The sequence below is a fragment of the Sylvia atricapilla genome, chromosome 2 (assembly GCF_009819655.1).
Source record: "Sylvia atricapilla isolate bSylAtr1 chromosome 2, bSylAtr1.pri, whole genome shotgun sequence".
In the NCBI taxonomy this organism is placed as follows: domain Eukaryota; kingdom Metazoa; phylum Chordata; class Aves; order Passeriformes; family Sylviidae; genus Sylvia; species Sylvia atricapilla.
Genome location: NC_089141.1, coordinates 52,317,401 through 52,336,178, shown reverse-complemented (window position 1 = coordinate 52,336,178; position 18,778 = coordinate 52,317,401). Strand labels below are relative to the sequence as shown.

Genomic DNA, 18,778 nt, shown 5'->3' with positions numbered 1-18,778 from the left:
TTACATATAATCTATGCAAAAATATAAATTGGGGCAGAATTAACATGCAGCTGATGGTAAAGCTGACACTTTCATTTTCTAGTGCTCAATTCAAGAGGTTTTTTTAAAGCTATTTCAAACGAACAGGACAAAAAATGTCATCTTTTAAAAGAGCTATTTCAGAAATGGTATTTGCACTTTCTTATTCATGCTCTGAATTACTACAATCACATTAGTCTTCATATTTAATTATGCATTTATGACTTAATTATATATAAATTAACACACAAAGCCAAGTTTACTACTTTAACACAATCCTGCAGCATTATCTTTCTAGAGAAAACAAAAAAAATCTAAATATCTAAAACTTTAGAAATTACTTACGTTTATATCTGTATGGTAAATGAGAACACACAATGCTGGCAAAATCTGAAAAGAAGTTCATCAGTCATTACAGCAGAAAAAAATTGTGGTTAAATTATGAATCCAAGTATTGCAATCACAAAGCTTATAGCTTGAGTCTGCTTTAGTATACTGTAATCCCACACTTTCCAGCAGCTGGTCATTCCCTCAAAGTATGTATAAAAATATCTGCATTATCTGTATTTCAAATTTGTAAAAATATGAGACAGTACTATATTCCAGATACAGAATATAGACTGTATTTTGAGTGAAAACAAACAAATAACAGAGATAAGACACCCTGCTGCTATTTTAAAAGCTTTGTTAACACACACAATAAAAATTGTTAGCCTAATATCAATATATAAACCTCTTGGATTAAAGCTTCATTTTTTTTATAATCACATATGGAGAAAATAAAAACTGGGCCATGATAAAACTGCTTTGAACAGGATATTTTATTTGATAAAGAATTACTTGTAAGTTTCTCTGTTTCTCTGCTTAATTTTTAAATTCCATTAAAGATTAGTTATTAAGAGTAATATACTTCACATGGCTTAAAGAACTGTATCTACACTTTTGAATTTATCTTAAAATCAAGAACTTTACTTACAATTACAATTCTAGTCAAATAAGTCCATTTTACTAACTGTGCCAACCCTATCAACAGAGCATTTGCACTGTTTTACCAGTTTAAAAGGATTTTCAGGATTTCTGCTCAGCTTGAGACTTGCCATTGACTGCATGTGCACAGAGTCAAAACACAAACCACACTACATGCCCCAGTTTACTTACACTTCCTTTTGCTGAAAATAATAACACTTGAATTCTTCTATGTACAGAATCACACTGTAGCCTTTTTTTTTTTATGAAAACATGTAATACTTTCTAGTATGCGTTTTTTTGTTGTATAGCTCATCACTTAGTCTTACCCAGTTTCAGATGTTACAAATACCTTTATTACAGCTGTAGCAAGAACCACCAAATTGGTCAAATTATTTAATCTAACAAATGGTAGAGTGGCACAACACATGTGCAGTGACAAAAGACATGCAAAAATTCATAGTATGACAATGTTAAATATTTGGCCTCCAGCCCAGAGTATAAAACATTATCTGTCTCATAATTCTTTATTTACCTCCTGAACTGTCTCCATAGGCGGTGGGGGATCCTTATTCCTGCAGAGATTTACAATGACCCATGTGACGTTCCGAAGGAAGGTGATGGGAATGGAGGGATTGATGAAGGACAGAAGAGGTTTGACAACTCCCAGTGATATGACATAATCTCTACACTGTGGACCATCACCTACAGAAATGAAAATTGTTGCAAAAGAAATTACATTAAAAATGGAAAATCTTGAAATGTATGCAATGACATGTTGGGATACTGAAATTCTATGTTTCCTCACCAATAGTCTACTACTAAAAGGTCGTATTTAATTAAATATACATACGTAAAGTTATGTATGTATATTTTAGGAAACACAAAATTTATCCTGTTAATATTTTGCAGAGCAAGTGATACTATTATTTAGAAAAAAACCCAGGAGGTACATATGTAATTCTGGCCATATTATATACTTAAAAAACATCGTATCAAGACACAGAACTCAGAGGAAACATAGTCTCTTATGATAATGCCAGTGTTCAAAAAGTCAAGTTCTAAAATAAAATGCTTCCTGAATTCAAATCATTAAAACAACAAATTACCTATAATATTTCCGAGAGCCCAGACAGCTTGCTCACAAACATTCTGATGTGGTGAATGAAGTAGTCTCAAGAAGAGGGGTACTGCATCTGCAGAATGCAAAGATTGGACTTGTTTAATACTGGGTCTTGGTATATGAGCAACATTTTCACTGATTTACACAAAACACATTCTCCACCGTGCCTTATACGTGTTTCTATTATGAAGGGTGCACAAAACTCGTGTTGAACATTTCTATATATCTAGAGAAGGGAAAAGTAGACCTGAGAACAGAATTATTAATCAACAAGGCTCCCCATGTTTAAACATTTCCCCATATATCTCAAAGTGATAGGCAGACCCTCCAGTATGCAGGTGTGAGCTTTCATGTCCCAGTAATTCAGGTTTGCCAGTTATGCAGGATCACAACACATACCAAGCAGAATGACATGCCTACTTGTGCAAACGTGCTTCATAGCTTGACTTTAAGAAAAAAGCTTCCTCCCAAGAGGTGGCTATAGTTAGTTTCCATATGCAGTGAAGATTTACATCCATCTGCCAGTCCCAAGACACGTTTTAATTTGCTCTTATATAATGCCAGCAACATACCAAATTAAGGAAATGGTACTGATTTTAGGTATCATTCTCTGTGGAATTAAATATATTTGATAGAGCTAAGAAATCATCCCACTACTATTCCCATGCACTGTTTTCCTTCAGACAACCCACACTGTTTGAAAGACAGTAATTCTTGCAGCAATTTTTTAAGTCTATACATGATCATACTTATCCATAGTCTCAATAAACTAGATCAATTTATATACTGTTAAAGAGTACTTTTCTTGCAGAAATAGCTTCACAAATTCGTAAAAAGTGCAACATAGTTTGTGAGCAACTGTGAATCAATATTGTGTTGATAATGTAAAGTAATAATAAGCCAAAAATCTGACGTATTTTCCTGAAAAATACAGAGTGATGAAGAACAAAGACAACCTAAAATTCCTTCCCCACCCCAGATGAGTGATTCAGCCATTGCCTATAACTGACAAGCAGGGACAGCAACACACTTGTTTAAGAACACTATTGTAATAATCATCCCACTTCCATTAGCTCAAGTGGAATATTTTAGCTTCCTTCTCAGCAATTACTGAGATTACAATCCAGCCATATATGCATTCAACATTTTTCAGAGAAGAGGGTCAACTATGTAGTTTATATTACACTGCAACCCAGGTATGCTTTTGAAACCAGGAATGAAGTTATTTCATAATAACACTCAGGCAGGAGGACAACCTGAGAGAGCACGAGTTGAGGTTATCTGACCTACCACTCTCAGAAAATTAATTACTCCTGCTCCAAAGTGGCTCCTGCCAAGAGCTATTCTGTGCATATAATACTTCTCCTTTTTTGCTGGGCCTTCCAAGTACCATCTGTCCCTCCTGATTGCAGGAGGCCGCCTTCTTTTGTATTAAGGCTGCATCAGCCTCTTCTGTAGCTGCAAGAGTCTATTGCTTTGTTTCCTCAAACCGTTCCTTATCTAAAGGGAGAAGAGCTGGGAGACTGTTTTCCCTTGGTCATCTCGCAGTCAAAGCAGCAAGGCTTCATGAGTAAAATGCTTTGTGATTTAGCAACTTTTCTTCTTTTCAAGCATTAACTAAACAAATTTTGAGAGAAACATGTCCCAGCTTGAACTTCTAGCAATTGTTCAGATAACAATGCTTTTAGTTGTGCTATACATACTTTTAATTCTACTTTTAATTTTTACTTTGAGATTTTTTTCCGGCAAAGCTAATACTATAAACATCTTTTCTGTTAGTTTCACTCAAACAGGACAACACTGTGGGACACAAAAAAAGAAAAAACAATGACTAAGCAATGAACAAGTTGAGAAGAAAGAAAAAACCTGGGAGTAGATTTTCAAAGGTACTTAGACACCAGGAAAGCAACCTAAAAACAGAGGTGCCCAAATCACATCAGGAATTTTTGAAACAAATTCAACATTTTCTTTTTTTTTTAAAGCCTTTGGATTTTTATCTAAAGGTCATTTTGGTAAGACCATTTTACGCAAATCTTATTTTGGTCAATATTAATACTACTACTGCTACTACTAATAATTCTGTTGCTCCAATATTTTAACTATAAAGAATCTAATGATTTTGCAGTTATTTTATTAGCCACGAAAACATACAAACCAGCATTTTCACTTGAAAGGCAAGTTCGTACACTTAAAAAAAAAAAATCAAATAACTAAGTCACCATTTTCCCATATAAAAATTGAGAATGTGAGTAAGTAAAGACAGTTTATCATACATTTGCTTATCTATAATCTACTGTTTAAGGACAACATACTGTATTTAGCATAAAGGTGTTTGTTTTAAGTTAAGTATGCTGATTCATAAAAGCTATAGATATAATCCTGAAAAAATATTTGTTTAATTTATCTTCAATTGACTTTAGAGTTTCTTTCCCTTCTCATTGTCTGGTTAAACAAGAAATGAAAGCAGCACAACAAACTTGTGTGTACAGGAGACACTAATCATACAGACAAGGAAAGGATGGTAATTTAATGTAATTTAAATGTGCAACCTTACATAACTGTATATATTTAACATCCTTAGTAAGATAGATGAACATACCTTTGAGGCAGACAGAATTAATTCCTAACTTAAATGTTAACAACAGAGCAATTAATGGTACATGACTTCAGAAATCAAACCAAGAATGAGAAAGGACTTAGATTTTTGCCATAGTTATTGTATCATCTGTCATTCTCTATCTTCTGTATGGGAAAATCCTGTCTGGGATCCTTAACGTTGATTGTTAGTGACAAGCAGATTAGTGTTTAAGAGCAAATGCAGAAATCCTTCCAAAATATTCAATAAATCTTTAGGACAAACAAGTATTTATTACTCTTATGGTATTGATAAGAAATGGCTTTTGTTATCCAAATACTTTCTTTTTCCCACAATACCCACCCCCAGTGCTTTCTCCCCAAAAAACCCAAAGCTGCAACACTTACTTGACTGTACAACAGCTTGAGTCTGTGCAGAAGTGCCTGATGCTATGTTAGTCAATGCCCATGCAGCTTCAAACTGTAATGAAGGACTGTAATGAAAGAATTTTATACTAGTAAGTTGAAACATGATCTGAGGACTATTTTATGGTTCATTCCAATATTACCAGCTGTATCCATCTAAAATACTCTACATTTAGGCAGTACCACTGGGCTAAAATTTAAAAAACCCCAACATTTAATCCTGGACTTTTCAGAGGAAAATCTGTAAGAAAAGAGATCTTTCATTCTGTGACCCTTTGCAAAACATCTATCACTCTGAATTAATATTAGTAACAACAACAAAAATATCCCAACAGCCAACTGAACTTGATTCTTCAAACATTACATTCCAGACCAAGTGCAAGTTGGTATACTTGGATAGAGACATTTTTCTGCACCATCACAGACAGGGGAAAGATCTAAAATCAGTACGAAAAGACAGCATCACACCTGACTTATTAAACAGAGGTAAAATTAGTTAGAAATGTCATGAAAGCTGGGAGAACATCTCTTCCAAAATGTCTGTCAACTGTTGGTTATGCCAACAGTAGTTTAGTGAAATAGTTTGCATGTAAACTGCTGTTCAGGCAAATACTAGAAGTTAAGAATTCTACAAGCTACAAAACAATTCACAGCCCATGGTCATTAGCACAACTATAAGTGTCTGGATTTTGGAAGAACAGAGAATATTTACTGTTAAGGTGACTGCTTCATTTCCATGGGTTTTGTGTCTTTATCAGTCATGTTTTATATACAGTAATAAGTATATGCTGCTTTTAAACTTTCTAGTGTATTAATTTCCAAAGCAATTTGAGGTTTTATTGGGGATGAGATTGCAAAAGAATTAAACAGGAGGTAAAAACAAATCATACCTGTCCGCAGCTACTTATAAACCTTTACATTTTAGGATAAAGTGCATTAAGACTCTAGTTTTAGGTTAGTTTCTTTTTTCTTTCTCTCATGATAAGCTTTCAAGTATAACACAAACAACAGCTTTAATCATTTGTTATGCAAAGTCTTTTCAGAGTCTTTCTTAACTCTCCTAAATATTATATAGCAATCACAATTAAAAGGACTGCTTGAAAAAGTGTAGAGTTCAATTTGGAAAGACTTATTAAACATTTAAAAGGGTAAATCATACAAAACCTAGCAGAAGATTGAAATTAAAAGAATTTTCAAAGCACTGAACCATCTACTTCTAGAGCAGACAAGCGTTCATGACCCATTTTAAAATGCTTTCCTGATTTGAATGTTATTGTCAGCTGCCTTCTAAGCAACTGTTTTGTTAAACAAGCTGGAAAAAAACCAACCCTACTCGCAGTTTGTAGTTTTGCAGCCATCAAAATACATTGAAAATACCAAACCATATTTTTGAAGTTCCTAGCTCTCATAGCTCCAGAAATAACATTGAAAAAAAATACTATAAATACATTCATGTCTGCCTGAGATCAAAGACAGCTGAAAATATTTACCTCAATTGTGTTAACCCCTATCTATCTGTATCAGGGGCTCCAGCTTTGTTGAATATGGCATGTTTTGTTTCTTACATGTCATTAAACGCTTGCAGCTATATGCTCAGTGTTCTCTACCTTCTTTATTGAAGCTCTTTGTTTTCCAATAAAGACTCAGAGAGCATGCTCACCATGTTCTACCACCACATAAGAGAGCACCAGAGAGCCAGAAGGAAACACACCTTGCAGTAAGAAGAAACCAGAAACTTAAGCTAATAATCTTAATGGAAAAGACAAATGTATTCTGGAGAAGACCCCAGTTCACAACCAGGCATGTGCTCTGCCTTCATGCAAATACACACAAGTCTGTGGCAGGTTCCTTAAAAACAGCTGGTAAAAGGTTGAAATATTAAAAACTAATGAGAAATGTAGTACTGTTTTCTCCTTCAGCTGGATAAGCTCAAACAAGCTCTAAAAAATTAAATGACATTTCAGTGGCAGAATAAATATTCCTGGAGAACTTGTGATTTATTATCATGGAATGTGATCCACTGTGTCAGATTATATGGTGCTGGAATCCTCAGCTTCATTTAAAAAAAGGATTTTTTTAAATACAAATTTCCAGCAACAGTGAAGATTTTAAAAAGAATACTTACTTATCATCCCTTTCTAGGCATTTTACCAGAATTGGTAAAATTCCAGATTTTATTAAGTCATCAATAGGTGGATTTCTGTCACTGGAGAGGAGTTTTCTGTGAAATCAAAAGTAAAAGTAAGTAACTTTCATAACAACAACAAGTATAAATTATGTTTCATATCTTTATTCATCATTACCTTGCAGCTTGTACAGCACTCAGTTGGATCACTGGGTTGTCACTTGTGGCGTTCTACAAAAATAATTTTAAAACCCAGTAAAAATTAAAAATGCACAGAACACACCCTTCTAGTTAAAAAAAAAAGAACAAGTTAAATGTAACATACCTGAAGTATAGCTTCTAGTGTTACATTTTGCTTGAAAAGTAAAAAAAAAAGTTTTAGTAATTTTGCTGATAAATTATAGCTTACTTAAACATTTAATAGAAGCAAACTTAGTTTAACAGTGCATCAGTTCATAAATTTGCTTTCAAATAACTGCAAGATAACAGAATACATTGTTCGGAGACATCACCAAAGTTTTAAAAGTAATTCCAAAATTTTAAAAGTAATTTAAAAGAATCAAGGAACTTACTGCTTTGAAGTCAGCATCAACATCAGAATCTTCTAAGCTTTCCTCTTGAGGAACATTCCTTTTTTTCAAAAGATGTTCATCTCTTTTGTTCTGTAAAGAAATGACAAAAAAATAAAGCCACTTTTAATGCTTATTAGCACAAGGTGGTGATACACAATGGACCCTTTTAACATGTAAGTATAGATAAGGTTGCCTTTTTAAAAGTCATTTGTAACTGCAAATAGAATTTGCAGTATTTTAGCTGAAAGAATCTGGCAGCTTGCTAATCAGACAGATCTATGACAATCTATGACATTTGAATTAATTAAAACTTACAGTCTGGGAATCAGTTTTCCAACAGGCATTCACAATACTCATAGCTCTGCATAACATTAACATTTAGCCACAAATAACAGAAATTCTTTTTCAGTGTAAGATTATTTTTCAGCTAAACCTGTTTTGAAGCTCCCTGGTCACATCTATTTACATTTTCTGTGTAAAATAGTATGGTCCATGCACACGGGCACTTGCACGATTTCCCACTCACACTGTTAGCCTAATTTCTGACTTAAAACAAGACACACTCCAGTCTTAGCTCCTCTAAGGAATTACAAAAGAATAAAATTATCTTTTCAATGGTAAAATACCTATTTAACATTTCATTTTAACATTCCTATGGTAATGAATTTGAAGACATAAAACAGTAATTTAAAAAGAAAGAAGAAATCATCAACTGTTTACACTTTTCTACAAATTTAAAATTACTAAAAGTATTATACCAAAACTATGAAATGGTCTGTTCTAAATTTCAGACATAATATTTTGTTTGGTATGTCTAGAGGTACAAAGACAGAAGGGACAATGGAAAATTATGATGCAGTATATATATCTGAACACCATTTTATGTTTGAGTTTTTTTTTTATAAGCTAATTAAGATTTAATTCTTTAATGATGTAAAATGTTGAAAAAGAGTAAGAGCTAGCTCTAACATCTAGAAGAAATCTAGTATAATAGCAAGGAAAGGCAGGCTTTTCAGTCTCCAATTATCTGATAACCACAGCACTCACTCATGAGATTTTATTATAACACATCTAGATTTTAATACATAAAAAAGCCTCTAAACAGAATGATGTGCTGAAGGGTCCCCAGTATCTTTTCTTAATGTTATATAAAACAGTAATTCCAGGTCCAAAATTTCTGGGACCTGCTTACCTTTCAGAGACATCTTAGAAAGAACTTGTAAAACAAGTTTGAAATCTTCCCAACCAATATATTTTTTTTCCCAGATAAGACAAAGCTAGAACAAACAAGCATGAGAATAACTCCTTACTGCAGAAGACAACATCCCACAGACTTAGCACAGTTTAATTCAAGTCAAGTTTTAAGTACAGAAACTAGATCTTCAGAGTTCCCAAGACCACCTAGACTGGGTGTGGCAGCCTCTCTAGAGCCATGCACTAATGGCTGCACACATGGATCACGTCCATAGAGACAAGCACCACAGGCAGTTTGTTGGCAAGTAGATCTGGAGAGAAGGAGGATGGAAAGGACCAGGCAGTTAAACACTGAGAAAGCAGAGTTATGCAGACAAACTGCATCAGGCAGGAACACATTAACAGATGGATTCACCACAAAGATGTACTGTAATGCATTCACCTGGTTTTCCCACACCAGACACTGAGCTGAACAGGAGCCTGGCTCTCTCCTGTTCCAGTAAGCCTTCTATACCTGCACAGACAACTATCCAATCCTTCAGTACCATGAGCATACCTCAGAGAATGCCTCCTGCTATTAACCTTAACCAAAATCAGTACCAGTAACAGTCCATATTCCACCTCCTTAAGAGAGAGAAGAAACTTCACAGGCCATAACTGACTGAATGTTGCTGCAATTTCTGTGAGTGCAGGCAACGTCTTCAGGCCATCAGCCATATGGTGTGATGGACTCCAGCAAAAATTACCTCAGCCAAGGAAAGAAGGAAGGAGCAAGAATGTTCCTGTAGCTACTCACTGTTTGCAGGTGGCTGGGTTGAAAAACAATTGTCCGAACCAATACAGAGGGGCTTCCACAGCAGCCTTAGGCAGAGAGGTTAGTACTCATTGAGAAGTACTAAAAGTTTCTATTCTAATTAGCATTTCTTATGAAGTCCAAGTGTTCGTGAAACCTTTCAGTCCTAAACAGTGTCATTAAGGCTACTGGAAATAGCTCTGTCCATCTGCAAAAGTGTCCAATCCCTGGACAGCTAAACTGCTCTCTCCAGTAATTTGACAGGCCAAACACTCTCCTATGTAATAGAAAAGAAGATTGATTTGCAGCATTCCATGGCTTTAAAATGCTTGTATTTTGACATAGCGTAGCAAACTCAAAAAGGTTTTGCCTAAGTCAAAGCATCAGCCTCTTCTGCAGGCTCCTGTGGTGAAAACAAAGACAAATGAATATACCTGGATACAGCTGCCCTGTTCAAAGCCTGGCAAGAGAGCCCTTCCACAGATAGAAGGACGAAGGGTAAAACCTTGTCACAGAGTTTAGCAGCTCTCTTTCTAAAGGACTAATCCTCAACACTGCCTGAACTATGTTGTGCACTATGTACAGCAAGTATGGAAGTTCATAAACAGGTGCTGACTGCTGGTTATAAGCATTGCCAACATTCTGGGTAGAGATCCCACTGCAGCAGAAGGTCTATGTACAAAGAAAAAAGGCATTGGTAAACATGCCAAATGAACAGGTCACAGTAATGCTACCAGGAGCGCTCTTGCTTGTCCAGTTTTTATGACAGATGCCCATCATTTGCTTCACTGACAGCAGGATGATGAAGCTAAATGAACAATAAGTATTCAAGTCCTGCAGATCCTGGTACTTCTTTTGTTTATCTTCGTGGAAGATGGCCACAGGATTAAAAAAAAATATAGACCAATGCAAGCAAATTTAAAATGTTCAAAAACATGATTTAACAGGAAACTCCTTTTGGGTAAAGGAAACATCCAAAAAGCTCTGTGCTGCACTGCACTTAGTACTAGGGGACATGGCCAATGGGATGCTCGACTGGAACTGTAAAAGATGTCAAATATGAATTTCTACATATTTTTCAGCACTGGACATGCAGAAAAACTCTGTGACAAGTGTCAGATGTTGCAAGGCTTCAACATTAAAAGATTAAGTTAGTTAACAAGAAAATCTTTGCCTGCAGGTAACAAATACCATTACAAAGTGTTTCTTCAAGTCAGGGGAAAGTTTAGGAGCTCAGCAGCCAATAGAAGTAATTGTGGCATGAAAGTTAAGATAATTACTTTTGAGTCTTCTGAGGACAAAAAGCAAGACTTCAAGAACATTCCAGCACTAGAAACTGGAGTTATTAATGCTAGTCAGTATTAGATATACTTACAGATGACAACATGCAGCTCTTGCCCCTGCAATTACATCTAAGGAAAGATTAAGGGCTCAAGCGAGTGATGAAGGTAGATTCAGATTTTCTGTACATCTGTTTTAAGCTACGACTGATTCCAAGATTCTTCAGATAAAGCATATAGCAACAGATACACAGCTAGAAGATGTAGGCAACTTTCCTACATTTGAGTTCTGCTATTTCACGTTTGTGACAACAGAGAGCAATCACAATGTTCCTGTTTGGTTAGTATACCTCATCTATCATCTGTCTCAGAAGAGGAGCAGACTGACTAAAAAGAAGTAGACACCAGTGTATGACCCTAGCCCTAAGCACAGATTGCAAAGACTGAGTCCTCTCAAATCAAGGAACAGCAAGATTTCACCAAAACGGATTCAAGCAAGCCTCCAAAGAATTTCTTCATACCCCTTTTTAACTAAGCCTCTAAAAGAAACCATTAAGAATGTAATTTTCCTCTTAGGGTATTTTTTTAAATGAATCAGTTCAGGCAGGGTAAATGGAAATTCTTTTCCAAGAATTTGTGCTGCTAATACTTGATAGGGAAGCTTCCAGAAGAACATACTAATAGTGCTTCAGGGTCCCTGCAACTGTAGTCATTCTTTGAACTGGTAGACTTATATGGTATGCTAAAAAATGTTCTTTACAGTGAATGAAAAGATATACATACACATTGAACCGGAAAAGAGATTTAACTGATATAAGTTTTACTATCCTGATACTAAGTACTTCCTTTTTCCTTTGGATTTTCAGACTTACTGAGAGTCAGAAAAAAGATATTTTTCCACCATAGCACTCCCAGCAACATGAAGACAGATTCCTTTCTTCAAGGAGTCTTCCACTTTATTTAGAAGCTATCATGGACATAAACCATCTTATTTAAGGAAGATCAGAGTAGAAGCAAGGACAGTATCCCAGGGAAAGAGGTAAAAAAAGACACATGCCCATTACTCTTTAATCCACCACTTATTTAGCAAATAATTGCTTTGCCTTGCACCAAACTTAATTGGCAATTAGAGCTTTCATGAGCTCATGTCTATGAGCTCTCAGGGGCAGCTGAGTTTGCCAAGAAAGTCAAAAATAAACCTTGTGCGAGATCACGGAAGTTCTTAGGATGCCAGTTAGCAGGACAGTATGCTGTGTTTCTGCTGAGGTTAGGAGTGCTAAGGCTTCCTTTGCAAGGTGACATCTAACTCAATGACCGTATCATTGACCTGGCATTGAAGGACTACCTTTCTGTAGGCACACAAGTGGCCCAAGTCAAACTTCATCCTCAGAGAAAGCCAAGTATCCAGAATCAAAGGATCTCTCAGAGCAATGGAGTTACAGGATTCATTTAGATTTAGAACCTTAAACTGAATCCTAACCATTGCATTCACCATATACCCTTTTAGACTGAGACTAACAGACTAAGCCAATTAATTCAGAGTATCTGTTACTAACAGAGTTGCCTTCAGCTTTCTGGAATGCTGAAACCAAGTGATAAACACTAAATCAGACTTCAAGACACTGCACTGAAAAACTGTGTATTTTAAATCCTGATGCAGTCTCCATCACCTAACACTGACAGTGTCAAAACTGACACTGTTATCTATCAGGAAAGTGAGATGGCTATTGTTTGGGCTCTCAGACCTGTTGCTGTACAAACAATATAATCAGAGACCAAGATTATCTTTCCAGAAATGTCGTAGATCCGTTCTCAAAATGCATAGGACACAAAGCCAGTGTGGAATCAGTAAAAGGGCACCTGACCATGAGGAGCATCATCTGACTGGCTCATGATGCCGACCCATGCCTGAACCTGGAATCTGCCAGACTACTGCTACCTTTTCATGTCAGATAGCTTTGTTAACCTTTGTTAATTAAATCCCTAAACAAATAATACATGACTGGGAAATAAAAAACAGAGAAGAAATAGTTTCTTCCTGAATAAGAGCTGTGGTGTGAAGATAGTGAATAGAGATAATATATTCTTGAAACACAGAATGTGTTGCAAATGCACCTTGATGTCTGTAATTTCAAGAGAATAAACATCTCACACTGATGCATGCAGAAATTGTTTACTACTGTTCAAAGCCATGGTTTATTATTTATTCCATCTTACTAAACAGATACGTGAGCAATTTCATCAGATCCATTCATTTAATATTTATATCCACATTGATTCAAAAGACAAACCCATGACTATGTAGTGCTTCAACTGCATGGATCAAGAATATACTCAATTCATCTCTTTTCTTCAAAGCCAGGTGTACATGCAGCATCTGGGTAGCTGGGATAAAAAGAAGACATCCCTTTCCTTTGAAGAGACACTGGTGGATTACTAAGGTCATGTCAAAAGTTTCCTGAATTTGGCATACTCATGCTAGAGTTAACTGTAAAGACTGAAGGAATGATATTACGACTTATCCTTTCCACTGCTGGAACTTGATAGAACATATCCCTCAGCATTTCAGTCTCAATTCTGTACCAGAAGCAATGGTACAGAACCTCATCTGCCACAGAGCTCCCACAGCAAACCACTGGCACCAGCTGAGTTGACACAGGCTGAATTTATTATCAAAGTAGATTTTTTTCTGGTCTCCGCAGTGAAGATGTTTAACCAACACTCCAGAAGAACACCAATTCCTGCATTTAAGAATGCTGCAGCTGCTGTTCACTCTTGATTTACAGTCTGACCTACATCCAGTGCTCAGGCTTCTCCTCTAAATGTGTAACTGATCTTCGCATGTACAGTTTTCAGTGAGAAGTCACTGGCAGCTCAGAGGCTTCCTCCTCATTTTCATTCACATATTACTGGCACATGCTGGATTCCTTCTACACAGGACAATCCCTTGCCTTAAGTGTCTGACTTGCTCCCCACCACGCTTCTGTAATAAACTGGCCTGGAAACTGTGACCTGTTATAAAAACCAATCATAAGAATTAATTTAAAATTCTTACTTTGTGCTGCAAAGTTCTCTCCAAAGATTGCACTGGAATACTCACATTCCACCTCAATTTAACAAGCTGTATAAGGATATGCTGCATTGAGCCATCTTTTACAGGTTTGCTTTGCTAGCAGGCACAGGCTGCCCAAGCATTATGAATGACTCTTCCCAGTACAGATTTCACAGTTATACGGTGAGTTTTACACCAGTTCTGAACAAAGAGGGCCTCTAACATGTCAGCATAAACTTCTATTGCTGATCATTTTTGAGTCATTTGGGTAAAATTAGATTTCTCTGACTAATTATTGTAGTCTCCTGATGAATCTTAGAAATATTTATTGTTTATACTGTAATGAGATAGAGAAGTTTTTTCTGTAATACCTGAACAAAGTTCCTTTTTCCAAGAGGAACAGAAAGATCCTGGGAACATAGGTTTTTTTTTGATTGCTCCTACACAATCAGGTGATAAGTGCAGAAAAAAATTCCCAAAAACGAGTCAAGCTGATTTCTATCAACCTAGTTCCTATTTACAAACCCTTCACTTTGATTTTAGCAAGGATTTTGTCTTCTCAGTTTGCAAATAATGAAAAAAAAAGATGGAATTTGGTGGGTGTGCACTCCTAAGCAAGCACCACTCAAACTGTCAAGGATTCAACTGGGAAACTGGAGATAAGCAATCAAATGGGAGACCAAAAGGGCTATACTGAGAATATTCATACCAAACACTTATCAGGTCATTAACAAAAATAATAGAAAATATAGGTTATACCAAGATGAGAGGCCCTGAAACATACTGTGGAACAGAATGGGAAAGCCTGGAAAAAGCAGATATAATTCAGAAGACAAGTCAAATATAAAAAAAATAAATATCTGCATTTATTTAACTATGCCAACAAGGCAAACAACTCCATTTGCTTTGTGGTACTCTAAGCAGTGTACAAAGCATACAAAGTGTGTGCCTGTCAACAACGTACTTAATATAAAGAGGAATACTGTGTTAGGAACTGTTTTTCACTGTTCTGTTTAAAACTCAGCTGCAGCCTGCAACCTTTCAGATTTCCACAGTTTGAGAAAACTACGGGCAATTTGGTTCTGAGAAGCGGCAACAAGTCAAATCCAGGAAAGAGAAAAGTTCAAGAAAAGGGTGAAGAACTGAAGGTGTTTTAACAGGATAAAGCTAAAGGGGCCAGTCTGAAGTCTTCAAATACACTAAGGTACCCAAAAGCAAATGAAAGTTTATCCTTTCTCTTAGCTTGTAAAACATCCTTCAGGAGCAAGTCTTTGAGGTGCCTAGAAAGGCTGTTGGAAGAGGTATGAAGGGTGAGGGTGTACCAAATGCTCTAATTAGGCAGAGCTGTAAGCTAGATCAGCTCTCATACTCATGATCTTCCCAGGCATACTGACATTTACTCAATACAGCCAAATTCTGACCCCCAAATTAACTCCATTTACAGCATGGAAGCAATAATTTTCAGAAAACAAAATAAATTAACAACCTCACTTTCTAAATGCTAAAACTCTCCCTTTTCCCATTCAGAGATTTTAAACATTTGAACAGCCGACAGCTCCACTGTACTAACTGGTACAGAAACTGAATATGCATTATTTCCAAGTGATACACTGGTGTAAAGCAATACTATTCTGCTATACTGAGCTTCACAAATTGGAGAAGAAAAATAAATTAGAAACTACAGCTAGTATTTAACAAATTTACACATTTTCTATGCAAGTTTGGGGCTATAAAGCAAAGCTTATAGAAGAATATTTAGTTAAGACACCTGAACACTGTTAGCAAAGTACCACAGTTGACAAACAAAAGCAGGCTCACCTTCCGCAATTCAATTGTGACTTCATTTCTGTGTCTTCTCATAGTCTGTAAATAAATAAATAAAAAAAAAGTAAGTCAAGAAAGTAGTAGTCTGTTTGGAATCAGCTGTTTCTGGGTAAAAAGTGCAGCTATTCATCAAAAGACATGGGAAATTGTGCATAATTTATAACTCAGTCTTTCCTAGGAGGATGCATGTGCATTTTGTGATGTTTTGCTTGGGTTGGGTTTTTTTGGTCTGATTGTTCTTTTTTTTAATTTTTTAATTATACACCTCACAGAGAGCTTTGTCATAAACCACAAGAAATATCCCAAAGGTACAAAACATCAGCTTCCCCATGGAGTTTCACTAGAATGATTCTCCAGATGTTTTCACTGAAATGACTCTCCAGGTGTTTATATGTGCAGACCAAAGGCAGCAGTAAATCCAGGTTTAGACAATCTCATATTCCCATATAATCACATTCACACCCTAGACACTCAACCTATACCAGTTGTCTGGCCAAAATCAGTCATGACTGACAGAAGATGACCGAGCTCAATGCAACATGACCAATCAGGCTTATGGAAAAAGTAGTAGAGTGCCACTGAGTCTCCTCAGGATCCATAGCCTAAACCCTGGTAAAGGAAAACCAGCCTGTAGGCAACCTCATCTCCTTAAAGACACTGGGCACTCAGAACACATTCCTGACAATGCTTCTGCACCTCTTAGATAAGAGAGACCAGAAGACTGAAAAAGAATTTTAGCCTACTGAAGACAATCTCCCTGGGCACATTCAGCTATCAGTGGAAAAGATCTGTGCCATCAGAATGCAATTCAAAGGAGAACAAGACTGGATGACTGCTGGCAGTCCAGCAAGATCACCCACACTAACTAAAATTAGCCTTTTAAAATACTTTCTATGTCCTATCCTTGCTGCTGACCTTCACTGCCACTATCATGTTCCTTTTGAGTTAGGGCAAATAACTCCCCGAGCAAAAAAGCGCCAGTGAAGACCAGCAGTATACAGTAAACACCAGCACTCCCCATCAGCCATCTAAGAAAATACCAAACATGACAAAGGTGAAACATATGCAGAAAAAATGAGCAGATTTCACACCATGAATATATACAGGACATAACTACAACAGCTTCACTATTCTCAGCCAGTTTGCACAGCACTGCCACAGGCAGCAGTGCCTCACTAGACCAGGTCGCTCAGAGCCCCATCCAGCTTGGCCTTGAAAACTGTCAGGGATGGGGCATCTGCAACTTCTCTGGACAACCTGTGCCTCACCACTCTTTCAGTAAAGAATTTCTTCCTGACATCTAATCTGAACCTATTCTCTCTTTCAGTTGGAAAACACTGTCCCTTGCCCTGTCACTATGTGCCCATATAAAAACCCTCTCTCTCCTTTTTATAGGCCCCCTTAAGGTACTCGAAGGCTGCAATGAGGCCTCCCTAAAGCTGTCTCCTCCTCTCCATTCTGAAATTCCTTACCTTGGGTTCACTGGAGAGTAAGGAAGGCTTGTCTTCCTGCCCACTGCTTGATTAACCAGCTCACTCATTTAAATATGGACAAAATTCTCCTTTTACATCTACAGGGTTGAACTCTACTACTTTACACAAAGCAAGTCCTCCTTACAGTAAGAGGACACCAGCACTACAGCACCTATCAGAATTGCACATATTTCCCCCTCTCATCATTCTGGTAAACCATTGGATACTTGTGACCATCTGAGCCTGCTGCACAGACTGGACAGCTGGGGAACAGGAGGGCATCAAGTAGGTTCATTTATCTGAACAAATGAAGAAGTCATCACATGCAACTAGCAAGACCAGCCATTCAAATTTCTTGTTCTATTACAACTTTATATTTGAATAATCTTAATAACCATGTCAAATTTAAGGACATCATTTAGCCTGAAGTTTTTCAACACTTCTTCCTCATGACAGCTGCCTTCCAGTACTAAAGCAGGATACAAGAGAAATGGAAAGGAACTTTTTACCAGAGGATGGAGTGATAGGACATGGGGGAATGGCTTTCAACTGAAAGAGAGCAGGTTTAGACTACATATTATGAGAAATTCTTTACTGTGAGGGTGGTAAGGCACCGGCACAGAACTTCCCAGGCACTGTTATGAATATTCCAACTCTGGAATTGTTTAAGACCAAGTTGGACGAGGCTTTGATCAACCTGCTCTTGTAGAAGGTGTCTTAGCCCATGGCAGGAGGGTTGGAACTAGATCTCCAAGGCTCCTTTCCACTCACACCATTCTATGATTCAGTAACTCTGCATTTCAATTAAAAAATGTAGTTAGACAATGCTGTGAAATCTACTTTTCTTGATCATTCTGTGCTCTAGACACCAAAACTCTTTACTGAACTTTTCACTAGCAACACCACCCTACCTTCCCTTAAAATCTCGTATTTTATTCCTATTTATCTTAAATTTTAAGGCATACTCTATCATAATCTGTTAACTCAAGTGTCCACTAAAATTTTCCTCTCCAAAATCCAATACTGCACATGCCAAATTTGAAGTCTCAGCGATTTAACTGATGCAAGGCACAATCCACTTTCAGATTTGCTCCCTACCTACAATTTACTCATTTATCTATGCAAGAAGACTCTAGAACACTTATACTGAAATGAAAAATCAGACTAAATCTGAAGTTCTTTAGGAGACAATGATAACATTTATCACGTACCACTCTTCTGGATGCAAGGCAAATCTAAGGAACAGTTCAGTAGCTTGGTATTTTTGGTGCAGTCCCAGGCAAGACATTACTACTCATTTCATCAATTTACTCTAAAACCTTCTCTAACAATACTTTGACTAAAGACAGTTACTCAGAG

General features: G+C 36.7%; 1 protein-coding gene across 1 annotated transcript in view; it reads right to left on the bottom strand.

Moving 5' to 3' along the window:
- Positions 1-18,778, bottom strand: part of KPNA3 (karyopherin subunit alpha 3) — a 47,158-nt gene that overhangs the window by 11,607 nt on the left and 16,773 nt on the right. Inside the window, exons 2-10 of the mRNA XM_066313251.1 lie at positions 15,942-15,986; positions 7,805-7,894; positions 7,558-7,587; positions 7,411-7,463; positions 7,233-7,328; positions 5,090-5,175; positions 2,094-2,180; positions 1,520-1,689; positions 364-408 (exon numbers count right to left, since the gene is read on the bottom strand). Of these exons, the coding sequence (XP_066169348.1) occupies positions 364-408; positions 1,520-1,689; positions 2,094-2,180; positions 5,090-5,175; positions 7,233-7,328; positions 7,411-7,463; positions 7,558-7,587; positions 7,805-7,894; positions 15,942-15,986 (702 nt within the window). The remainder of the gene's footprint in view (positions 1-363; positions 409-1,519; positions 1,690-2,093; positions 2,181-5,089; positions 5,176-7,232; positions 7,329-7,410; positions 7,464-7,557; positions 7,588-7,804; positions 7,895-15,941; positions 15,987-18,778) is intronic.